This window comes from Haliotis cracherodii, unplaced genomic scaffold (genome assembly GCF_022045235.1).
Source record: "Haliotis cracherodii isolate W230 unplaced genomic scaffold, xgHalCrac1.p SCAF_16, whole genome shotgun sequence".
NCBI classification, from domain to species: domain Eukaryota; kingdom Metazoa; phylum Mollusca; class Gastropoda; order Lepetellida; family Haliotidae; genus Haliotis; species Haliotis cracherodii.
The window spans coordinates 15,743,518-15,771,016 of record NW_027266271.1 but is presented as its reverse complement, the minus strand read 5'-3'; the positions used below and the strand labels follow the sequence as shown (position 1 = coordinate 15,771,016).

General features: G+C 38.0%; 1 protein-coding gene across 4 annotated transcripts in view; it reads right to left on the bottom strand.

Moving 5' to 3' along the window:
- LOC139463873 (PTB domain-containing engulfment adapter protein 1-like) overlaps positions 1-27,499 on the bottom strand; it is an 81,262-nt gene that overhangs the window by 34,828 nt on the left and 18,935 nt on the right. Inside the window, exon 1 of one of the 4 annotated variants that reach the window (XM_071245277.1) lies at positions 13,212-13,311. The exons of the other annotated variants lie outside the window; for them this stretch is intronic. Within the exon in view, the coding sequence (XP_071101378.1) occupies positions 13,212-13,228 (17 nt within the window). The 5' untranslated portion in view covers positions 13,229-13,311. Of the gene's footprint in view, positions 1-13,211; positions 13,312-27,499 lie in introns of those variants that run through there. 4 annotated transcript variants of the gene reach the window in all.

Genomic DNA, 27,499 nt, shown 5'->3' with positions numbered 1-27,499 from the left:
TGAAACAACAAAGTTCTGAAAAAAGCTTCTAAGTCCTTGGCACAAATTCACTGCATTAATGAGCTCGGTTATTTTTACCTCCAACGAACCAATAAATCACTTTCCCGAAGCAAAGTTACCTGGGGTCCTGGGTAGCTCGTTAAAGGTGTGTCTGTCAGTGGCCATCAGTGTCAGATAACAGTGGTCAGTTTGAAAACAGACCTGTCATGTCAGTAAAACAGGTTATTCAGCTGACCGGAGTGTAACATAACCTCTGACCTTCACGGATGTCCAGTAACTGAAATACCTCCACATCAAGACAAGCAACCATTCACAATATCCTCCAATGTCCAAAGTCCACTTAATTAGCTGTTAATTCCAAAACAGACGCACTTAATTCTAAAATATGTGTGAGTTCTGAGACACCGTGTCAGGGTACAAGCCACGTTGTCTCTGAACCTATTGCAAATACAGTCGCACCGCTTCTAATTTTAGCCCAACTCACTGAAGCCTACAGCCAATGTCCTTACTAAGACATGTTATAGTGGCTTTCATCGGTGTTTACCTACTGGTATACAAACATATCATATTGTAGTCAGTGGGTGATACTTACCGTAGCGCTATATGTGATGCCTGGTCTATAGTGTTTACTAAAGTATATCTTCTATCCATGTAAGTATATTGCACTGCTATTGATATTTAGTGATACATGGTTTATCAATTCTGACCTGGATGTAGACTACCATATAGTCTTAGAAGTCTTTTATAACACAATACATTTCACACTTCAAAAAAAATAATTCTGTGAAATATAACTAGCCAGGCTTCCTTCTTTTTATAATCTAGATTGGTTTAGATGGGGTGTTCTCACTTTGCCAGCAGCTATTGTTCTAGTTTAAAAATCAGTAGCCCATGAAAATCCCTAAAACAATGGGGATTAACACTATAGACTGTTTCACTTTCACTGACTATAACCAGACTACAGCCTGTCTCGGTAGATAGATATAAGATATCATATAACACACAAAAATGTATGTAGTAGTATAGGTTTTTATTAATTATTAATTACAAATTACATTTATGTAAAGATGTACAAATTTTGAAGACAATATAATACAGTAGTTTGTATTGATACCAAAAATGTATGTAGTAGTATAGGTTTTTATTAATTATTAATTATTTAAGATGTTCAGATGTACAAATTTTCAAGACAATCTAATACAAAATAGCTTGCAACGTCTATATCTGGCTACAGCAAAATCACTTAGAGTGGTGAGATTGTTGGCAGTGTTGATGGTTGCAGGATATCCAGCCTTACACCACCTCCAGTGCACTGTGTCTCGTCTTCTTGTCTTAACTCTGAACTTATGTCCGTCATACACTAAACTCTGTCCACCTCGCGAAATAGGGATGAACTTAACGTTTACCTGTGCATTTGCCATTTTGCAATAAATTCTCAAATGGCACCTCCATATATAGACAGTGTACATATCCGTTATTTTAAACTCACCCAATCTGCCTGTTTGGAAAAGTATAGTAATCAGTGATTTATGTTCACATCAAATAATTTAGCCATATCTGTTTAGCTGAACACAGTTTACTTCATGAGTTAAGTTTGGCTCACAGTGGGTCACAGCTAAGTCATCAAGGTGCTCAGATAATCACTGGACCGTACAAGTTAATCTCCCCAGCCTGCTGGCAAAGTGAGAGTAAACCGTTTAGATCAAATTAAATGCAGCAATCCCTTAGTCGTGGTACAGGAATAAGCAGCATGTTTATAAGGAGAAAAGGATGTATTTCTAAGCTCTAAATAAACTTTACTCCCAGCAGAATTTACATTACAAAAAGTACCTAGTTTTTGTTGTACATCCTTTGCACTGAAGTACACCTTCACGTGATAATTGTATCAGCATAAATCTAGAGTGGCAAAGTATATATCCAAGTTTGAAAAATTTTAAGTGACATTTTTCCAATATTGGTGAATATTGGCCACTGCACAAGTCTAGACATGAATCCCTGATGACCTGAGTATTGTAGCATACATGAACATTTTTGTTATATATACTGTGCAGTACTGCAAAAACAAGATTAATAAGTCAACTTTTTCTTGGCACTGACACATGTAAAAAACACTTTAATTTTCAGTGATGTAACAATAATGCCATGGAACATGACACCATCGTCAAGATGAGATCATGCAGATAAAGGCAGTGGGGTAGCCTAGTAGTTAAAGTGTTCACTTGTCATGACGAAGACCCGGGTTTGATTCCCCACATGGGTACTATGTGTGAAGCCCATTTCTGGTGTCCCCACAATGATATTGCTGGAATATTGCTAAAAGTGGCATAAAACCATATTCAGTCACTCATACAGATAAATGTTTGACATTTATTGTTTTCATAAGTAACAAAAGTCAGCTGTCAGCAGCCAAGCTGCTCAGTTACATCAACTTTCAGGAAAGATAAACTTGTCCTACAGCTTATGTAAATATTGTCAGTTCAGGGTTTGAAAACAATGATTGCCTCCCTTAGCCATGCCAGGATCTGCAGGTAATGTGTTCGAATCGCAGATTCATACCAATGATTCTTGTTTGCCTTCAACATGATGATTGATTTCACTAAAGTGGTAAAGGTCTACCACCTGGCCTTCTTGAAACAATAAGCTGATCTCCAACTTCAAATTAAAACCCCAACTCACTCACTCACTCACTCAAATCTATTATTGTGTCCCCTTCATTACCGTCAACCATCTTTACACATGCTTTCTGATTTTGCAGTCAAAATCACCCCTTGACGATGTTCTGCGAGTCAGGGATGTTTACACAGTGGCTGAGTCAATATGTCCACTTCCCAAGATGAGCATATGCTGTGACACAAGCCAGTATTATCCCCATGCCAGGAACAGCTGTACTATGAGTCACAGAAGAGTATGATTGAGTAGACCTCCTTGGCATGAGTGTCAATCATTTCTCAATATGGGGTGGAATTTGTCTCCTTTGATACAAAAGAAGATGCAATAATGTTCAAGCTGCTTGTCAGTTTTTTTCCATGACACTCCCGAAGGATATAAAAATGCAAAAGTAGCGTGTAATCATGAAAACCACCAAAATGTGAATATTAATATTTTACTGATAAAATCCATCATTTCACAACCCTCAATGCCCTTCATATTTTTGTGTTATCAGCTGGCAATATTCAATCTGTATCCCCACAGCAAACAAGTGGTTAATAGCATGAGCAATCAACGACATTTGAGCCACGATGACAAACAATCAACCAGGTTACACAATATAACCACTTGATCCTCATTCAGATACAACCTGCGGAGACTCTGGGCAACAACATAGGTCCCCAGCAACCTACAGATATTGGACTTGGTGCCTAAATGGATTGAGTGGTAAGGCTCAGTGATTTGGTGTTATTGCATGTTATTGTATCCTAATTGCATAGATCAATGCTCAAGATGTCAATCACTGGATATTCTGGTCCAGACTCGATTACCACACAAACCACAAGGACAAGTAAGTGTTTGTTTGTTTGTTTGTTTGTTTGTTTGTTTGTTTGTTTGTTAGTTATAGTGATTATTAACCTTGCATGTTTCCATATTGCAAAATATCATTTATTAGAAATTATAAATATGTATTACGCTCGTCAAAGGCTCAAATTCAATAAAGAGATTCAGTTGGAACTAGTTTGGACAACTTTCTAAATAAAATAACTGCCATAGTCATTGGAACTATTTAAGGTGTTTATTTTATAAGTTATGGAAGCCTTAATGGTCCTGATAGAGTATAATTGCATGCATGTTTGTTTGTTTGTTGTTTAACGCCACACTCTACAATATTCCAGCCATATGACGGTGGTCTGTAAATAATCAAGTCTGGACAAGACAATCCAGTGACTGACATCATGAGCATCAATCCACACAACTGAGATACGATGACATGCATCAACCAAGTCAGCGAGCCTGACCACCCAATCCCGCCCATTAGTCGCCTCTTACGACAAGCATGGGTTGCTGAAGATCTATCCTAGTAGGGATCAGTCATGATGGCCTCAAGGTCGTGAGTGAGTAAGTAAGGACTGCCACAATATTCCACCTAATTACCAAGATGTGACAAAAGAAATCGGTCCTATACTCTCTGCACACATTCGATGCTTCAGAGCCTGTACGTCGGAAGGAAATTTCCTCCAAGACCTGTGGAGACCGAAGACTTTTTATCACAATAAAACATACATCTTGAAGACAAGGCGTGCTGCAACAAAGGTTTGAAGACACCTCGGCCCCTTCTTAGACAGATAGTATTGATTGCTGGCTTGAAACCAACATGTCTAGCTAGAAATACCTTCTAAACAACCATCATGTGCTCACTGATGAATAAAAGTGTTGCAGCCTTTACAGTTGCAATTATAGAGACAGTGCAGCCAATACTTTATCTGCGGGCAACAGATGGGTTTGTACCCACAATAACAACTTATGCCTACATAGAACGTGCCAGCATGTGTGATACCAGTGTTAAAATTTATATACAGTAAACTACGGTTATAACGAACACGCTTATAGCGATCTGACGGATATAACAAACTTACTTTTTAGTCCCGACTATTTGCTGTAGTTATGGTGTATATATGCTTATAACGCTTATAGCGAACTGACGGATAGAACGAACTTACTTTTTAGTCCCGACTATTTGCTGTAGTTATGGTGTATATATATATATGCTTATAACGAACTATGGTTATAACGAACTAAAAATGGTAGTCCCTTTGAGTTCATTATAACCGTAGTTTACTGTACAGTATTTCATCACGTGGGTTGTCGGGTAGCCTTGTGGTTACAGCGTTCACTTGTCACGCCTTGGTCCCAGGTTTGATTCCCAACATGGGTACAATATGTGAAGCCTGTGGGGTGCCCCACCATGATATTGCTGGAATACTTCTAAAAGCGGCGTAAAACCCAACCCACTTATTCACCATACATTATGTATCAAGTATTTATTGTTTGTATTACTAGGATACTGAAACATATTGTTCAAATTTAATATGAATATGCCCAATCCTAATGTACTGCCAATGTAGCTGGCATAAAATATCTGATTCCCGTGATGGGATTCGAACATCTTCTGTCCCGAGGTCAAACACCTTGTCCACATGACCAAAGAGGATAACCCCATCAGCAAGTTAACAAAGTAAGGATGTCATCTCTGAGATAACGCCATGCCCTGACACATATACAATGGGACAGTTTTTGTACCCATAATTTGTTAATCAAGAGATTCATTTATCTAGACAATTTCACTGGAACAGCACTGTACAGGTGAACTCAGTCCACTGTATGCCAAAACATAGCTAAAATTCATGTGAAGTCAATCTGAAAGAAATAAGTACATGTCAACAGTATAACTTAGTTACAAGTTTGATTTCAAGTTAAGAACAGTCTGTAATAGGCCTTCCATCAATTTGAAACAATTCCAGAAATACACCCTTGTACAATATTTTCAATTTCAATTTCCATGGATATGTTGTAAAAATATAAACAAATCTAAAAATAGGAAAACGGAAAAAAATATGTCAGAAAATAACGAAACACTTGTCCTGGTTTAATGATTTCATTATACTTATCATGCTAATTGGCAACGCAAAAAACCTTGCATTTTATCCTCAATTTAAGGCCCAAAGTTGGTTAAATATTTTCTCTATATTACAGACATCAGTAGTACCTGCACATGTAGCTGTTAAAAAACAAACGCTATTTCCGAACTCCACCAAAATTGCCAGGATTCAGCGCCAACCAGTAAGGGTAATTGGTCAGGGACTTCACAGACCTATTCTGGGAGATTAACCAGTCCCTGTCATTGCCGACTGGTAGACATACATGTGACCTTTCTATCTCTAGCAGTGATATTTTCTCAAACAATTACACAAACAACTCAACACCTATCCCTGACATTTGCGATGCCTAAACCATTTACATCCCCCAACATCTATGTGATGAAGTACATCGTGTCTGACTTGGCCGGGCTGTATCATTATGCATTAGACCATGGGAATCTGAAGTGAACCTGTTAACACTTGGCAGAATTCCAGCTATAGACGTCAGTCTGCAATAATGGAGTCCGGACCAGACAATCCAATGATTGATATCATCAGCAGTGATCTACACTGTCAAATTATGATGCTGCATTATCAACAAGTTATAGAATGTGACCACCCGTTCTATTTGGTCGCCTCTTTTGACCGCCATATTTTGCTCAGGGAACAGATCTAAGGAATCCCCAAAGGGTAATTCCACATCAACTCATCACATGTCAAATAATGAAATAGATCAAATCAAATGCCATGTATGTTTGCACGACAACTGTATTTCATTGTCTAGAATTGCTAGGAAAATAAATAATTAAAGACCTTCCTTCATGACTGACACAGGAATAGGGATTGGGTGCTTCTGGATTCAGTGAGTGAGTGAGTCGGGTTTAACACCGCTTTTGACAGTATTCCAGTTATATCGCAACATGCCAGCTTAATGTGGGTGAAAACCCCCGAAGTGATGCAGGACTTAGACATTTAACACTTCGATGAAACCCACGAGCATGGGTATGGTGCTCACAAACCTAGAACATAATTCTGGCGATGCAACTCTGCATGGCGAATTGCGGTGCCGTAAATGACTGATCGACCCGTGCCCCCACTTCTGGATTCAAGGCAACCTTTATAAACTTGTTATTTTGAAGACTTGTCCAGGGGACTAGTGTAAACCTTATTTACGAGTCCTCAGAGTTTGTAGCTAGTCCTCCTTGAACGAGACAGATATGTTTACCATCTGTCAGTTTTATTTAGTTTCAATTTGTAACAAAATTGAAGCATTGAGAACTGATTCAGAATTATAGCCTTCAAATGTTACTAGTCAAAGTTGACCATCACTGGAATGTTACTTGTCCTCAACACAATTAAGTGGTCTCAATAGTCTCAGCATATGCTTTATGTTTACAGATTTCTTCAGAATTTGTATTCAGAGTCGATCGTAAATTAGTAAATAAACATCTGCCAGTTTTCTTCTATTCTTGTCAGTGGGTTGTACACTGCAAGTTATAGCAGAGGTGTTACAGGTGTATATGAAAATTAAAGCACAGGTGTGGAATAAAGTTGCAGTTTAAGTGTTCTTTTTGCAAGTTATAGCATTGGTGTCATGTGAAAATTGCAGCCCAGGTGTCGAATACCTTGAATTCCAGTTTTTAAAAGTGCTCTATATGCAAGTTATAGCATAGGTGTTATATGAAAATTGCTGCCCAGGTGTCGAATACCTTAAGTTCCAGTTTAAGTGCTCTATATGCAAGTTATAGTATAGGTGTTAGATGAAAATTACAGCATTCTCATGTGTATGTGGCGCAGATAATTTTACAGGAAAGAGCAGTGGAGAAGGAAAATATAATTGCCAGGTAACTATCTTCAAAAACATTTAGTTTCACAGATGATAAAACTGAGTTTGTTCACTTAATAACCCCTCGATCTTGGACAACAAGTTTAACTCATAAATGGTTTTGATAAGCAGTGACAGTGCTTATTACATTGGATATGGTACATGTATATGTAAGCAATAGCCCAGGTTTTATCAGCAGGTTAAGCACAAGTGTAATATATTCAAGGAGCAGTGTAAATGATATACATACTTATATAACTGGAGACCTACTCTGACCTAGAATCTTAAATCTGTAACAGATTTTATGTTATTATTCTCAGAAACTAAAACAAGGCCATATATTTTTATTTTTTTCATATATTTATTCCAGCTTTATTCACACAAGGTCGGTGGAAATAAGAAAGAAAACAAATAGCTACATCAATCATTTATTTATTTATTTATTAATAGAAAAGTCATTCTGCCATGGAGTTAAAACTGCAGCTGGCTTCTTGAATCACTGATAGTGATGTCAACATGGAATGTTGAGATAACATATTATTTTGTATAAGAGGGTCTATATTACTAGCGGGACATAAAAAAATGAATATGTTTAATTCATTTCTTTTCCAGCTGCTTTTCAGTAAGGGCGGTGGGCCTGTGAAACAAAAAATAAAAAACGTATGGCCTAAGCAACCATGCAGTTCTGCATTTCCCAGCAAAACACACCCATCACTCTGCCAGGTGATTAGGACTCCCACACCTGACACAGGTGTGTACAGGTGAGCCTCAGGTGAGATCAAGCGATCTGGGAGGGGTCTGGTGCGACCCAAGGCTAGATGGTAGTGGATAAAGCTAGCTGAGTGTTTGTCTTTTCTAAGTAGAAAGTATTATCACTGGTCAATACAAATAATCTGCACAGAGTTAACATCCATCTTATGGCAGGGAAATGCCACTAGACCTCGCTGAATTTTATTCAGTAGTCTTCAACTATCAGACGTGTGTAACTTTGTAACCATTATCACCTGATCCTCATTTTACAAACATGTATACTATACACACTATAGTAAAGGAATAAATATAAGGAAAGCACACACTCATGCATGCAGACCCAGGAAGATCTGGGTTAGAATGGGTCTTCTTGCTTGTCATAAAAGGCAACTATGCTTGTCGCAAGAGGATCAATTGCGTGGATCTATGCTCATGATGTCAATCACTGGATTGTCTGGCCAAGACTTGATTATGTACAGACTGCCGTCATATAGCAGGAATATTTCTGAGTGCGGCGTCAAATAACAAACAAACATGCATGCATGCAATTATACTTAAGAGGTCTATTAGGACCATGAAAGCTTCTATAACTTCTATAACAAATAATTCCAATTGCTATGGCAGTTATTTTATTTAGCAAATTGTCAAAACTAGTTCCAACTGAACTTCTTTATTGAATTAGAGCCTTTGACAAGCATAATACATATTCATAATTCATAATATATGATATTTTGAAATATGGAAACATGCAAGGGTAATAATCACTTTATCCAGGGGTGTTCAATTTGTATGGCTGACTTGCCTGACCCTTGAAAAAAAGTGCTGGGCAAGTGGGAAAATATTATTTAGTTGCCCTCAAGCAAGTATGAAAATCGGTAAAACTTCGAAACTTAGAAGATGCATCACAGGTTTGTCGACTGCAGATGAAGAACCTGACTAGTCATTTTTCTATTCTGCACATTTTTCTTTTAGGGCAAGCTGACAATCAGGCTGGGCAAGTAGAATGTTTCCTTGGGCAAGTAGAATGTTTTCTTGGGCAAGTAGAATGTTTCCTTGACCAAGAAGGAAATTGTGGTCTTTGAACTCCCCTCTTAGCATATATGTCATTCTTAGAATAATTGATGTTTAACTTTAGAAACTGTGTATGAATTCAAAGTTTGAGTGAACAGTCCCATGGATCATATAGTGCCATGTGATTTGGCACCATGTTTGTTTACAGAAACACCCCAACATTGAGGATCCCTCTCTAAACTTATTTGCTTTTTATTATTTGCTTCTCTCCAGGCAAAGATACATAACTCTGGCGGTTTTCAGGGTATGAAATGAGGGCAATAAATGGGATTTTACACTGGATAATTGCTAAGTACTGGATAATTGATAAGTTCTAAGCAATATCATCCTCCACAAGGCTAAGGTACGAAATCATGCAAGTACAGTCATAGACAAACACTTAGTTCCAGAAATAAAGTTATATCATTTAAAAATATATATCCACAAATATAAAGTGAAATCCAAATGGAGCCCAGAACAATCTTTAATTTTAGAGCTTGACAGAGCTGAGGCAATCTAGACTTGCCAAATCATTCTAGACTTGAGTGGGACTCCTGTTGTAATATATTCTCTAAGGGACTGGAGACAAACAAGGACTGAAGGCCTAGTGTTCTGTGTCATCACCATGTGGTACAGCATATAGGTCATGGCATGGAGCACATTCATGTGCCTTTAGTTTGTCAGGACAATATTAATCATACACTCTGCCTCGGGGTATGAATGACCGCTTGAAGCACTGTATTTTCTTGCACTGTATTGTCATGGTAATGTTGAACTCTACACCACCCATTTTAAAAGAAAAACATACTTATCAAGTTAAGACTATTTTTTAGTTTACTGATCTGCAGAACACAGCGACAAACAACAACATTAATACCAAACCGATCCTTGTGTCTATGTGTCCAATAAAAACATACTGGTAAATAAACGGAGTGAAAAAATACAAAACAAATTCTGATGAAATGAATACATGACACTTTGTATGGATAACAACTTTTTTTATTCGTTTTAACTAACAACTTCTTTTATTCCTTTTAATTTTCAAAGTGTCATGTATTTCATCTTCCCGAGGCAAGTGAGTTAACTGACTATAAACGTCCAGTTACCACCCTTGCCGAACTAGGCTGGTATTATGGAGTTACATTTTGGCTGGACTAACGAGTCTATGCATAGTCCAATCACCGAAATCGAAATCCGGTTCGTAAAATGTCATGCATATTTCGGTAGACTGCAACATTTGCCAAGCATGTGCACCGCTAACTCGTTGTCAACAGATATTTTCTAAATCTTTTCATGTTTTTAATCAAGGTGCTCTGGCAATTTGATGCACTTTCACGATGTAAGACTCGTTTTATCACAATATAGATCTTGATTATCGATCAGATCATCTTGACTGGGCCCCACTGTTTTGTTTGAAGCAAATGCAAGTGTTACGAGAGGTTGAATCTGATTGGTCAATAGAAGAGGCATAGAAAGGACATAACTCGTAATAGCCACTGGTGGCGCTACGATCGAGCCCAGGAATTCCAGCGTAGTTCGGCAAGGGTGGAAACTGGACTTTTAAAGTCAGTTAACTCTATTGACTCGGGAAGATGCATGTATTTATGTTCTTTCAACTTCTAAATGCCCATCAAAGACTACTGATTAAATGAAATAAAATATGGCATGAAATCCAAACATGAGCATCACCTAAAAGTCATCATAACACTGTCAAGCAATTTTCAAACAAAATTTGAAAAAACCCATATTTTTCACCAACTCACTGAAAAGAAAACTGGCAGATGTTTATTTACTTTTTTACGATCGACTCTGAATACAAATTCTGAAGAAATCTGTAAACATAAAAAATCAAATTGTTTGGCCAAACCTGCCAATAAGGTCTAGCAAACATACAAAACAAGATGTTTCTTCGTGTAATGTTTTATGTGAATTAACACATTTTTATTTTACAAAATGTTTCGAAAGTATGCATAAACTTTGAGCAAGGCAAAACCCATTTGGGTGAGACTTTTTCTCCCTGCCCTAAACTTTTTTATAGGTAAAAATTTTTTTCTTAAGTTTGAATATGCTTATTTTTAACACTTTTGTTTCTTTGACTGTTATTATTTTAATATCTTTGACAGGGAAAACAACGTTAAATATTGTTGTCACAGCTTAATTTAGTTACAGTAATGGTTGAACAAGCATCTCAAATAATACTGTGCTGAACCAAAAGCGTGTGCCTGATGAAAGCCAGGGCTGCGTTCCACAACACGATTTTAGCTCTACGATGATCGTAAGCCTTCATTAAAGTATGGAAGTCATTATCAAATTTGTGCTAAGATCGCCTTGTGGAATGGGACCCAGTCAGCCAAAAAGTCAAGATTATGTATATTTATAAATTCATAAATTCCCTTGTAAGAATGAACACAAACAAAGACTTAAATCAACAGACAGCATTCTATATGTTGGATATATTGCATTCTGTAGTATATATTTCCCTTTCCACAAAAACAAATAATAAACTGTCCATGGACAACAATATTAAACCCACACTACATTCTGTGTTCCTATACAAATTGTATTAATTATCTTCACATCAGATGGTTCACAAAATGATACTTGTCAACAGTTCAGATTTATCTCGTGAAATCCATTTTTTCATGTTGGTTATGTACTGCCGTCTCAAAATAAAATGAACATTTAATATTCGAAAGGGATTTGGAGGGGGAAAGAATATGTTCAAATTAACATGAACATTTAACATCAAAACAGACCTTGAGATAAAAATGACATCGGGCACCTATTCATGAACACAAAATAGCTTTTGATATCCTGTGTTCATTTTACATAATTTTCCCGTTCTGTATTGTGTCTCTACTGTATCGATCCATCCCTTGGTCGAGGCAGGACACGAACACAACATATCTAAGGAGACGGCTTCAACTTCTTGACAAACACACACAACTTTTAATTACATGAACAAGAAAAACATGTTGAAAAGTGACCCCAAAACCATACCACAAGTATCTGCAAACATGCATCAAGAAACGTTACAATATACCGTACAATGGTAGACCCGGACACAACCCTATGCCTGAGGGAATCTTATCTAACAAAGTGTGCAGACAGCCTCACAATACATCCACTGTACTGTGTAAGTCAACACGATTGGGATGAAAAGGTCACTCTTTATATGCTATTCACATACACAAACATTACAGCCAATAGTTGCTACTTTTACAGTCGACACTATATTTTCTAAAACTTGGAAAGTATGTCAAGCTTGAACTTATACAGTACATACAGCCAATAGCAAACCTATAAATTGGGCACAAATATGCTTCATGCTTCTAAGGCATTAATATAAATATTTAGTCCATTAAACAGGTCTAAAACATGACTCATGTTTTGATAAAATACATTCTATGAATTATACACTGGCACCATATTTTGTCTTCCCTGTCATGTTTTTACCGCATCTAAAACATTAATTTTAACATTTATTCAGATCATAAACAGTCCATATATATGTCTCTGTGAACATATCTTTTGCAAAGCAAGGCATAAGGGAAAAGATCAGAATTTTAAAGAGATGCAAGAGTTGTTTCCCTTTGTTAGAAAAGCTCCCCACCCCTCCCCCTCCTTCAAACAGTTCAGAGCTGGAATAGAGTTTCATTCTGTGTTGTTGGGATGACAGATTTAGAAAAGTTACAAGTATACAAACTGTACGAAAACAAACTATTATTTCATGATGATTTCATTTCTCAAATAGTCTTGATTTAATGAAGCTCAAATTCAAAGCATATGTCCATATCAATAATCTCTCACCATATCACAAAAACAAACTCATCGTAACTGTTCAACAACAAATAGTTTAACAATTGAAATATTCACACATAACATGCATAAATTTCTGCCACACGTCAAATTTCACTGACATCCTCAAACAAGTTCTCACAGTATCATCAACAGGCATAGAATAAATTCAAGAGTAACCCACGATAACATAAAATAAAACTAACTATATTAATTACCTGAATATCTTCGCCATCTTGCGATCATATATTCTATAACTATCCAAAGTATTCCGAATGATTTGATCAAGATTGCCGGGAGCAGAAATCAGCGTGCCGAGTCACCATGGGAAGTATAAACTATGTACCTAGACATTTCATCAAGTAGCGAGGAGCTGCTCGGTTGTGCTGATGTATCTATGACTAATTAACACTCAACGACAGCCTCCCAACAAAGGGTCATGAACCTTGGGATGGTTGTATTATTCAATAAGCTATTGTGTAGCCTGTTTACCATAACCCAGCATCTACATACTGATAAGGTCTTACATTTCATGGAAACATGTAACTAAAATTACCTTTTAGTAATGACAAACTTTGATGACATGATTTATTTTGCAATAATGTTTTGAATATTAGATATTTTCTTTACATTAACTGACAGTGATTATCAATATTGCTGTGCTGAGATTTCTTCCTTTTTTTGTTAACATATTTTGAAGTGTCTCCGACTTGAAACAGAAAGTTTATGTCACTGAGACACATTAAATCACCAATCAATGTATAGTCAATGAGTCCCACGACCCGTGAAGATCCGGGGTAGATTAGGTCTTAAGCAACCCATGCTTGCCGTAAAAGGCGACTATGCTTGTCGAAAGAGGCGACTATTGGGATCGGGTGGTCAGGCTCGCTGACTTGGTTGATGCATGTCATCGTGTCCCAATTGCTTGGATTGATACTCATCATGTCAATCACTGGATTGTCTGGTCCCAACTTGATTATTTACAGACCGCCACCATATAGCTGGAATATTGCTGAGTGCGGCAAACCAACAAACAATGAGCTTGTAACACTTGTAATATCTACTAGCTCAAAAAGTAATAACACTCATGAAACATTAGAAAACCTGACTTAGGCTAGACAGTTAGTGCCAATTTGCATTCTGAATATAATAATATAGTTATATATATAATACACCAAACAAGTTAAAGAACTACACTCCAGTTTAACAGAAAAACAATAGTAATATGAAAGAATTGGATGATCTTTAAGTTCTTTTGAGTAGTATATATGAAACACCACAATCTGTACGTCAATAAATCTTCAATAAAGCATCAATATTCTGCAATATTAAAAAGCTGGGAATATTTCTATGCTTTTAGTGTGATTCTACTTAAAGCATGAAATGAGTCCTGCCACTCTAAGAAGTAACAATATGTTCTCCTGTTGCTATAGTCCTTCTTTCCTATGTTTGGGTCAAGGCATAGCTCACTAGTTGATTGTGTTCGTCATAAGGGACACCTAGGTTCTATTCCCTGCATTGATAAAAAATGTGATGCTCATTTGGGGCAATCCCCATTGTAATATTGGTGCAGCTGGGGATCAAATCGGTGGTCAGGCTCGCTAACTTTGTTGATTGTGAGCGATTGATACCCAAACAGCAAGGACATTGCTCATAATATCAATCACTGGTCTGCTGGCCCAAACTGCTTCGCTTAGAGGCTGCTGTCATATAGATGGAATACTGGAGTGAAGATCAATAAGGGAGGTTAAATCAGGACATGCTTTTTGAATCCAAGTCATGACAAGCACACTTTGACTTTCATTTCTTATTACTGCTCTATGATTCTAGCACTACTCCAGGGCTAAAATGAAAGATAAGTCCATGGATGTGTAGTAATTCTATCCTTAATATAGGCAAATCTAGATAAGCCAACAGTACATTCTAAGGACGCCAGTCTTTTATAGGGTCAACATGTTTTTATTATTTATATAATCAAAAAATTATGATTTAAACTAATAATTATTGCCTTAGAGACTTGTGCAAGTCTACTATGATTCATACGCAGGCTAATATCATATCATGAACCTAACAGAGGTTTTTAAAAAAAGAGATGACATCGTGACTCCACTGCCCCAAAAGCTAAATAATGTATATTTTTGTTATAAAGATTGAATAAAAAAAAAATATCTTTTAAATATTTTTCCAGGTTTCCAGCAATCTCATTCAAAGAAAGTGGAGATGAGAAAAATAACAAAAATTGTCTTGATTTTACGTTAAAAAATATACACATGCTTGAAACCTTTCAAAAATTAGTAAATGCAGGTAGTTCTCTGGGTGTTTCACAGTTAACTGTTGAACATTTCACATGGGCTAAAAGACAAGTGCAAATTTCTCCAAGAGAAGAACTAAACAAACCAAATTAAATTAATTACACTTAATTGAAATGCATTTCAAAACCAGGTAAACTTTTAAAAGTTTTCCGGCAGCTACAATCAAGGACAGCAACGACCTGCCTCCTTGTCACTAACAGATGAGTCTGTACTCATACAACCTGAGCATATTTCCCCCAGGGCATGGACAGTTGTCATGGTTATCAGCTGGTGAACCCAGGATACACAGATGTAGACAAGTTGCACAGTGAATGTCTCGAGGGATCATGACAGGCCAACCTATTCTCACAAATGGTGATGACATTAAAGTTTAAAAATGAGGTAATTTAATGTAATTCTCCACTCATAAAGGGAGACAGGTATGTATGTATGATATATGCATGACAAGGCTTGCACTTTATGGGGAATATATATCATCTGGGAGGAACGGCCACTGTCACAACAATCTGGGCTAAAACAAACACCTAAAACATAATACCATCTGTATATCTATATATACACCCTGGCAGATGTGTGTTCGAATCCCGGACGTGACTCAACGCAAAAAAAGTACAAGAATCTGTACTTTACTAAGAAAGTGTTACTCAAATATATCATTTGTTACATCTGTATATCTGACTATTAGTGGGTGTTTGTTTGTTTATTTGTTTGTTGTTTAATACTGCCCTCAGCAATATTTCAGCAATACGATGGCAGCCTGTAAATAATAAAGTCTGGACCAGACAATCCAGTGATTGACATCATGAGCATCAATCCACACGATTGGGATATGATGACATGCACCAGCAAAGTCAGCGAGTATGACCACCCGAGCCCGTTGGTCACCTCTTTTCACAAGCATGGGTTGCTGAAGAACAATTCCAACCTTTGCGGCTCTTATGAATGAATGAGTGAATATGTATAATAATGTGGCTGTGAGTGAGTGAGTGAGTGAGTTGGGTTTAACGCCGCTTTTAACAATATTCCAGTTATATCGCGGCGTGTCAGCTTAATGTGGGAGGAAAGCCCGAAGTGATGAAGGTCTCAGACGTTTACCACTTCGGTGAAACCCACAAGCACGGGTATGGTGCTGACAAACCTAGAAACATAATTGGGGCGAACCGGCATTCGAAACCACAATCATAGGTTTCTGGTGTGCCCAAGGGACGCAACTCTGCACAGCGAATCGAGATGACTGGGCCACCCGTGCCCCCAATGTGGCTTTGAACAACATATCAGTCATATCACGGTGTGTCATGACGACTATGGTGCTGACAAACCTAGAAACACTTTCAGGGCAAATCTGGGATTCGAACCCATGACCTTTCTTTGGTTTCTGTAATGCCTAAGGGTCACAAATCTGAACAGCGAATTGTAGTGCCTTAGACGACTGGGCATTCTCCCAAGGCAAGGGCGTTAACTGACAATGAAAGTCCAGTTTCCACCTTTGCCAAACTACCCCGGAATTTCAAGCCCGATCATAGTGCTACCAGTGGCTGTTACAAGTTACATCCCTTCCATGTCCCTCCTATTGACCAATCAGATTCCATTGCTCATATCACTTGCATTTGCTTCAAACAAAATGGCGGCGCTCAGTCAAGATGATCTGATCGATAATCAAAATCTGTATTGTCATAAAACGGGTTTTACCCATCGAATTGCATCAAATCACATGAACACCTTGATTTGCCAAATATCTGTCGACGCCCAGTTGACACTACACATGCTTTGCAAATCCGACAGTCGACCGAAATCTGCACAATGAAATCTGTGTTGTTTACAAACTGGATGTCTAGTTTGTTAGGGGATTTTGATTGGTCTATGCACAGACTCGTTAGTCCAACGAAAATGTAACTCCGGAATTCCAGTCTAGTTCGGGAAGGGTGGAAACTGAACATTTACAGTCCGTTAACTACCATGCATCAGTAAGATGATGACTCGGCCACACATGCCTCCTTTTATGATGTTTTACACATCCTGACATCTTCTTTAGAAGTAAATGTGTAAATGTATCTTTATTCAAATACAACAGAGCTAATTTGTCATACAAAATTACTTTCTTCATGTCTCACATTCCTGCTACAACAACACCCACACCGTATCATGACTACATGTACATCCGATAAAGTAAATGCTGAATGCTATCAAGTTTGTAGACATGTTTATTAATTATTTATTTCTTAATTATTAAACATTTATGAAATAATACATATTGCTCAGTATGAAGCATATTGTGTATCATATCGTATCCCCAAATACACCAGCAAACCAAGGATACATTTCAGTCTCCTGAAAACCTATATACAGTAAACATATCACAGGCATATGATACCGGAACATATCTTGCCGTATTCCCTCTATTAGGCCCTGGGATGTCTTATTATTTTTGCACAAGCCGTTGACAAAAACAGCCTATTAGCGTTAACACTGGTAACAACAATACCTTATCAAATTCCAAATTCAATAGAGTAAAATGACTCCAGCATCTAATAGAGGAAATATGGTATAACAATACACTAAGTCCTCCCAGTACAACAGAGCATTGCACTGTGAAAGCTCTGGACAGCACAGCACAGCACAACAGAGCATTGCACTGTGAAAGCTCTGGACAGCACAGCACAGCACAGCACAACAGAGCATTGCACTGTGAAAGCTCTGGACAGCACAGTACAACAGAGCATTGCACTGTGAAAGCTCTGGACAGCACAGTACAACAGAGCATTGCACTGTGAAAGCTCTGGACAGCACAGTACAACAGAGCATTGCACTGAAAGCTCTAGACAGCACAGCACAGTACAACAGAGCATTGCACTGTGAAAGCTCTGGACAGCACAGCACAGCCTGACATAATAATACCACATAAAGATCACTTACTGTAATTTTCATGTATTATATTTTTGAACTTGTCTAGAATGAATCAACGCCCATTTTGTATATGTAATTACATGGTATGGTAAGTTTCTCCATTAAAAGTCACACTCTTGATTAAATCAAGCATTAACTACACAAGATTTATGTTATTTTATCTTCTATTGTAAAAACTAAAGTAATCAGAATGCAAATCATATTATTTGCTAAGAATTCTTTGTCATCATTAAAGTTTAGAGTTATCTGCCCTTGCCATGTCGTTGCACAAGCTCCTTCCCAGCGCATGACACCTTCGTTACACTCTCAGTAACATGGCTGCCACCAGTGTGGGCATGGCCATTACAAGAATCTTGAAATTTGTCCTCTAACCCCATATGTAGTAACGTTTATACTTTTGTTTATGTCTTTGGGAATGCCATGATAAAATTTCATTTTGAAAAGGTTTACGACTGACCATATTTTCCAGATGAATTTACTTTATTGTCTTAATAATCAGATTTGTTCGAGATTGCAGACTAACGGAAAATCAACCAACTTCTCCCTAACATTCTTACTATATCAATTAAAGATGATAGTTTTAATGAAATAGAAATTCAAATTGACAAAGAAAGAAAGTAATTTATCAGCGGAAAGAGTATTCGGCATCACGACAGTCATCACTTGTTTGTAAACATAACGGTCATTCGGTTGCGAGTTCAACTCCAAGCATGGTTGGGGCCACCTATCACAGTGGGGAGTTTTGACTGTAAATGGACTATCGCTGTGAGGAGCTTGGTCGTTGCATCATAAGGGTGCAAGATTAGTGAGTGTAGAAACAACCAAAACACAACATAAAACCTTTTCATCACTAGACTCCTCTTGAAGATATCAGGTTTAATCAATCACCTTTGCTAGTTCCCCATAGATGAAGGCATTAACTTGAGTTAAGGGAGCAACCATTTGATTTTTGGTTTAAGTTTGTTGTTTGTTTGTTGTTTAATGCCACACTCAGCAATATTCAAGGTATACGACAGCCGTCTGTAAATAACCGAGTCTGGACCAGACAAATCCAGTGATTGACATCATGAGCATCGATCTATGAAATTGGGATACATTAACATGCATCAACCAAATCGGTGAGGCTGACCCGCTTATCCTGCTTGTTGCCTCTTACAACAAGCATTAAGTCACCTAAGATCAGCATATCTCATTAATGCTTTGGAGCTCAATTATTTTTTCCAGCATAAACATGTGATCAATTATTTATTCATAAATATATATATATATTGAACTGTATTCTCTGCAAGCATTTGTAACAAAACCAGGAGCAAGTCTGTGAAGGTATATGGACAGAGACAGTGGTTGAATTAACGGCCCTTGCAATAACCATCGGGCTTAAACAACACAAATAAATCAGTCATAATTTACAGGAGAACGAACAATAGAACAATATTATTTGAGCTACAAATGAAAGGCAAACATCACACTTAAGCTTGTTAAACCTCATGGACCAAGAAGCAATACTTACGATCCCCGGCCGTGTCTAGAGAGCTCTGATAAACACACAGCTGCACTCACAGGGACAGACACTACACAGTACATGCTTCAGGCGACAGTAGCAAGCTCAAAACCTCTTCTTACAGCCAGATAATCACAAGATACACCCTGACCCTTTATGTGCTGTCGGCATATCACAAAATTACTCAAATATGTAGACTATTTGAAGAAGTCAAATAACACCCAATTCTTTCATATTACTATAGTTAATTTTTCATTCCAGATTAACTATAGTAATATGAAGCGTCCGCCCGGAGTGCAAAAGGTCCAGGGTTCGATCCCCGGCCGCGTCATACCAAAAGATGTTAAAAAAAGGTACTTGTTATTACCCTGTCTGGCGCTCAGCATTAAGGGGCTAAAATAAGGACTGGTCGGCTTGGAGTCAGTATACTGTGTCTGAGTGGGGTATTCATGTTAAACTGCGGCATGGTATCTCAGTGTGCTAGCACTATAAATTGGCATCAGTCCTGACGAGTACAAGCAGCCACACACACACATGTGCATGCATGTTGCAATATAAGTGCAATAACCTTGGACGCGACGTTAAACCCCATTTCACCTCAACTAGTAATATGAAAGAATTGGCTGGTCCAAACTTCTTTTGAGTAATATACTTGCTAAAAACTTCTAATTTTCATTTTAACATATTTTATTGACAAAACACAATCATTTGAATCTATATAAACCTAATTTCTGAATTAATTATAAGATGCCTTCATAACACCTTTCTCTATATATTGGGTTAACTGTCGCGACAAATCTCATTATGGGTGGAGCTGCCAGTTGGTGTAGAGGGGAGGATATTCCATATAGCTTCCACTGTGATCAAACTAATCATGCTTCCTGTGTGTTAATCACTTTATTGATTTCAGTTTGAGCATCAGTAGAATACCGGAGACAGGTCTATCCATCACGACCAACTAGTCAAGATTACGTACTGACGGAATCCCGTGTGGATTCCGGTTAAGAATTGGTCCCAAATAACCTAAGCTGGTCGTAAGAGGTGGTCAAATGGATCAGGTGGTTAGGTTGATATTGTGTTCTCATTCCCTAACAGCGTGGATAGTTTGTTACAATATCACTGGATTGTCTGGTTTCTTACTTACATTAGTCTTAACGTCCAATTATATCGTAACTTTCTCTTCAGTGACCCTTATCTATCATCATACAACTGCCTCAGCTCAGTTCACTTACGATGTTGTATGCCATTCGTTAAATCTTTTTGTCCATTTTGCCTATTCACATAAACCAAGGAAAATGAATGAACTTGAAAAAACATATTTGACAATTTAACAGTTTCAGGAAGATGCAAAAGGCTTATCGATTTCCTTTTTGTTTATTTTTTATACCACAGAATAGGTGTAAAATCTTGTCAATGACAGGACACAAAGACAAAACATGAAAACTGTTTCAGTTGGAAGATTTATCAGCCGCTATTAGTCTTCAAAGGGGCCCTTTCGTCTAAGGCGCCGCGATCCACAAGTTGCGTCCAATGGGCAATGCCCGACACCTATGATCGTGGGTTCGATTCAGGGTTTCCCCTGATTGTGTTTCTTGGTTTTTTAGCACCATATCCGTGCTCGTGGGTTTCACCACTTGCTGTAACAGGCGACTATGCTTGTCCCGAGAGGCGACTAAGGGGATCTGGTGATCAGGATCACTGACTTGGTTGATACATGTCATCGTATCCGTTTTGCTCATGATATCAATCACTGGATTGTCTGGTCCAGTCTTGATTATTTACAGATCGCCATCATATAGCGGGCATATTGCTGAGTACGTCATTAAACAAAAAACAAAAAACAACAACATTAATAACAGTACCATGGTTCGTAACATTCAGACCTCAGGGGTAGATGGTTCTCATGCAGAAATATTACACACTATAACTGACATAAAACAATGCACATAAACAAGTGAAATAGAACAATATATAATCAGGTACACAGACAGCCACTCATCCGTTAGACTAGCGAAAATCTTCAGGGACTAGACGATTTCTCCCAAAATCTAGCTCAGGTGCCTTACTCTGAAAGGGTGGGTTCGAATCCCGGACAAGACTCAACCCCAAAAATCACTAGAATTTGTACTTTACTTAGAAAGTGTAATTCTAAATACAACATCTGTTACATCTGACAGTTTTTCTAAAGGCATTGTGTATCCATGAACTAGACCGAAATGAGCAGCAGACAAGTTGGATTTGACCACTGACGTCTAACCCTGTGTAATAATGCTGTTTGTCCAACACTCTTAACAATCTTTACCAACAGTACAAGGCTGCCTCAACAACCATAAAGAGTTAACAGTTCTTTCTTTACAAACCATAGATTTCATTTTTTTTCACTTATTTGACAGGTATCAATCATTAGGTTTCAACAAAGTAGGCCATTGAGCTATTTCATGTGGAGAGAACAATAGCATACCCCACAGTTGCGACATAAATAATGAAGCTGGAATCCTGAACATGTCAGCACAGCCGTTGCTGTGAGCTACATCCTTGACATGGAGATATGGTCGGTTGACAGATGCAGCCGGCTGCATAATGCAACATCTCAACCTAGGTCATGTGTGGCTGTCATGTGACACAATAGCCATGCATTTACATAATTCCTCTTCTTACAAAATGTTTATGCAATATTTACTTATGGCATATTTCATGAATATTACTTGTGATATATGGTGTGTTCCCATCAATAAATAGCTGAAATATTGCTTATGTAATGTTTATTTGATCATATATTCCATAAAAGTTCCCCTTGAAGCGATATTTTTCCTTATATATCAACATAAAATGTTATGATTGCCTATATTCCACTCAATTCCATGGACAAGGATTTTCATACATTCCTCTTATTATGCAATACAAATGCAATATTTGCTTTAAGTATTTTCCAAAAGCTATTCCTCTTAATATAGTTCGATGTTTACTATATATTCCTCACATGTTTCAATGTTCATCCCCTGGTATATGCCATACAACATTTCCTTCCATTAAAGGTTTCCTTACAGTCCTTTCAATCAGATTCACTTCACTTCACTTCACTTCATATGTAATATTCCATTGTATTCCTCTTGGTAGGTAGAATTGTTCAGCAATTCCAGCAATATCGCGAGGTGGGGTGGCACAAAAATTGGGCTTCTTACATTATACCCATGTGGGGAATCGAACCCGGATCTTTGGCATGACAAAAGAACGCTCAAACCACCAGTCTACCCCAACGCATCTCTTAATAATTGTGTAAAAATAATTGGCTTACATAATATATATACCAGCAAAGATTCCACACATGCCATAATAATGATTTATTGCTTTCCGAATTCTTCATAAGCCTTACAAACCAATGTGATTCAAAGTAATACATTGTACTAAGTAACAACTGATCCCATTAAGCCTGAGCTTAATCCATTGTGATGTCACAACCAAGATGTCATAGAGCACTGTAATCTAAAATCATCTTAAATCTAAGGTTATCATAACATCATACATTGTAGGTAGACCTGGATAATACTAGCCTTGTTACTGAAATACAGATCATATCTTAATAAGAATTAATATGGCATGTTGTGCAAGCTTGGGTTAGTCAGGCTGCACATGGATTCCTGAGAGGCAGAATAAATCCCTTGTACCCCGCTTCAAAGCAAAAAGCCACATGCTTTTTCTGAGTCAATGGAAGTCACGTGACATAGCGCAAGCTAACCTCAGCTCAATCGAACAGCTGTTTTCTATCCATTCTAAATTTGTTTAGATTCGGTAAGATAAATTGGTTATAGCATGATCACTTGGGGTAAATGGGGTTTAACGCATCCCTCATTAGGTATTATACCATTCCAGTTCATGGTATAAAACCTAACACGGGACACACAAAAAAACATGTACCCCGGGTGATCAAGCTACATATATATTGTCCACTAGTCTTGAAGTTATATAAGTCTATGAAAGTTTCTGTACCCTGAGTCTGATTGGAATATAAACTAACATAGAGATTACACCAACCCAGAACACCCAAGGGACCAGTGTACAACAAACTTATCTTACCTCACACCTAAGTTTATTGCAGGTACAACTTCTGCATGCATACTTTGGTCCAAATTAGTAAGAAAAAACCACAATTAGTCATTTAGCTACTTTGTTCATTTTTCACATTCATTGGCAAATATTGGAGGCTCATTACATTAATGATGATTGGCTCTGTGTTTTAGTGGATAGAGAGTCACCTCAGAGAGCAGCAGGTCGGTGGTTCAATCCCGCATCAACGATGGTACTAATTTAATCCTGTATGGCTCTCAGCATTAATGGAATAAAACACGGACTGGTTGGCTCGGAGTCAGTATACTGTGTCTGAATGGGGTGTTCATGTCAAACTAGCACCATAAAACTATTAAACAAAGGCATTAGTCCAGACTGGTAAGTGAGTGAATATTGCTCAACGCCGCATCAGCAATTTTGCAGCTATTCGCGGCGACCGAGACTAGTAAGAGTGAGCGATGAATTAGTCCTAGGTATAAATATTGCAGAGGAATAAAAATTCATATGTAGAAATTTATCGAGGGAAGGATGTCCTCATCCTGGGTATATTGTGAGGAACAAATACTGCTGGTATATCGATTCCCCCAGAACTAATGTTCAGGGGGTATATATTTACTCTCACTCAAGCAAGCACTCATGCACGCACACATACCCACATGCGTGCATGTCACTATATGAGTGCAAAACTCTGGAACAAAACCTTATATCCCATATCCAACAGCAACAGCAACTGAAACAACAGCTTCAGACATTACTGCAAAAACAACCAAAGTCTCCCTAAGCCAGTGTTCTGATCAATCAAGAAGCATCATATGGATGCCTACAGCATTCAGAAATGATTCACCATTTCTTTATACAATTGTATCACAGGCCCTCCTGCTCAAAATTGATAAATCGATGGTTTACGTATGTGCCACACTTTCCAAACGATGGAAAAGGGAAAAAAATCAAAATCAAATTTCAAGTTACTTTTTTAACCACAGATACTTTGTTATCCTTGTATTGTATCTTTTTAAAACCTTCCTAACTTTTGAAACCAGAAAATGGACCAAAAAAATACAAATGTAAGTTTATATTCTTATTTTTCACTACTTTTTTGGGGTGCTCCAATCGATCAACCAAGAAAATAAAAAATCATTGACTGAAGTAAAAAAACATTTTTCATTCCTTTTTTTATGTTTTTCCCCTGATTTTATAAAATGTTGGATTCATTTGCAACCTTCACAAACAGTGGAAGTTGGGCAAACCAAAATCAGTTTTTCAGAGTTCCAAATTAAAGTAAGTCTGGTAGTTTGAGATGTAATATTCAGCTTTTGTCCCACCAAGTGAGTGAGTGAGTGAATTGGGTTTAACGCCGCTTTTAACAGTATTCCAGTTATATCACGGCGTGTCAGCTCAATGTGGGAGGAAAGACCGAAGTGATGCAGGTCTCAGACGTTTACCACTTCGGTGAAACCCACGAGCATGGGTATGGTGCTGACAAACCTAGAAACATAATCAGGGCGAACCGGGATTCGAACCCACAATCATAGGTTTCTGGCGTGCCTAAGGGACGCAACTCTGCACAGCGAATCGCTGCGCCTTAGACGACTGGGCCACCCGTGCCCCCCTGTCCCACCAAGTGATGATGCCTACATTTGCATGACAATGCAACAACTCCTCAGGACTGTCCCCACCAGCCTCACACCAGGGGTCACGCAACTTACGTCACTGTCACGAAAGTGTGACATATAAACGTGTATCAGAGAATTTATGCAAACGAAAGATGGGACACATATATCGTGAGCAACATGATGTAGTATTTTGTTTGTTCTGACGTTCTACAAGGCAGTGCCTGCACACTTGTTTTAAGCTGTCAAAGACAACCCTGGGAAAACACAAAAGTCACGCAGGAATGCTGGATGTGCCGTTTGACGTGAGCGGTGCATACACCATGGTCCGAGGTCGCAACTACAGAAACAGTCGACAGGCACACACATCCACGATATGCAGTATGTTCCCTTTTTTCACATCTGTGGGTTAATATTTTCTCAAATATGTTCAGGCATATTTTACCAAATTGTTTATATTCATAATCCCCAAACAAACAGAGATCATTTCAAAAGCAAATCCTTGAAATCGCCTTTGATGTTGTTTTTAACATAAATATGTTGCCAGATGATAATACAATGTAGTGAGAGGTATTGATTAGGGCTGGTAGAAGAAAATTCTTCCTTCATTTGAGGGAAAGTCAGCTTGGCTAAGTTAAAATATAAAATATTTTTTTTATTTTCATTCTCACAATGTTTCGGCAGATAAGATGCTGTGGGGACTCCGGGTTAGAATTGGTCACCTTGCTGGTTGTAAGAGGGAAGAATAGGATTGCTTGGTCAGGCTCTGTGGCTTTGCTGATGGCAGATCAACACGCCCTTACTTGGATTGATGCTCATAATATCAATCACTGGATTGTCTAGTCCAGAATTGATATACAGGATGCTGTCATGTAGCTTGAATACTGCCAGTGCAACGTTAAACTTCAAACACACACATGCCACAGAAACAAGCAACTACATTTTAACTGAGAAGGAGCCCCAGAGAGATAGGAGTTGAAACCTTGAAAATCTAGACTTGCTTCATTTAGGGTTATAGTATTACATTAAGGACTGGGCAGAAGAGAAAATATTATTAATCATGGACTGTGAGACAGATCACTGTAGGAGTGGCCCAGTCTAATCCATAGCCTTGCTTCAATGCTGTACTGAATCATAAGGCCAAGAATGTATACCCGGTAGTTGTTCTCATAATCTTTATAATCAGCAATTCTAGAGATGCCAGTCTTTCACAGGGACAACTTGTTAATATTTACATAATCTAGGTTGGTTGGTTTGTTGTTTAACCCCGCACTCAGCAGGATTCCAGCTATATGGCAGCGGTTTGTAAATAATCGAGTCTGGACCAGACAATCCAGTGATTAATAGCATGCGCATCGATCCAGGCAATTGGGATTGATGACATGCATCAACCAATTCAGCGAGTCTGACCAACGGATCCCGTTAGTCGCCTCTTACGACAAGCATCATAAGTCACCTTTTATGGCAAGCGTGGGTTGCGGAAGACCTATTCTACCATGGAATTTTCACGCGTCACGTAATCTAGGAATCATGATCAAAACAAACAACCATTATTCCTGAGAGACTTGTGCAAGTCTATCCACTGCATATCACCACCCATTGAGTTTCTACAACCCCTGCCCTCATTATTGCTGTGGTAATACTCAGACTATAACATGAGTGGTCAGATTACAGGATCCTTCCTCTCACAGGTCATGGGGTTTGCTGGTACCATGCTGAGTGTCATACTAACAACTCCTGTGAATAACCACAAATGATGATTGTTAACCAGTCAGAGTGTATTGTAGTTAACTGACACAGATACTGTCTGGAGTAAGGGGTTTGATGTCACTTTTCAGTCATAGGTACATGCAAGATAACTGCAGCATTCAGGTCAGACCTATTTCCAGGTTGACAGTTTTCTCGTGAAAAATCCTGGTTTGTAGGTGAAATTTCTTGTTGCTTTGTTTTTTAAAATGTTATCATTGTGACCTGTGTCAGTGTTTGTTGAGATTGTCAACTTTTTTTTAATGCAGTTTAACCAATGGTATGGACCTTTTTGGTGGAAAACATGTAAGATTTTGCATTCCATGGGATAAATAAAAAAGTGCTTTTCAGATTAATTCTTTTAAACA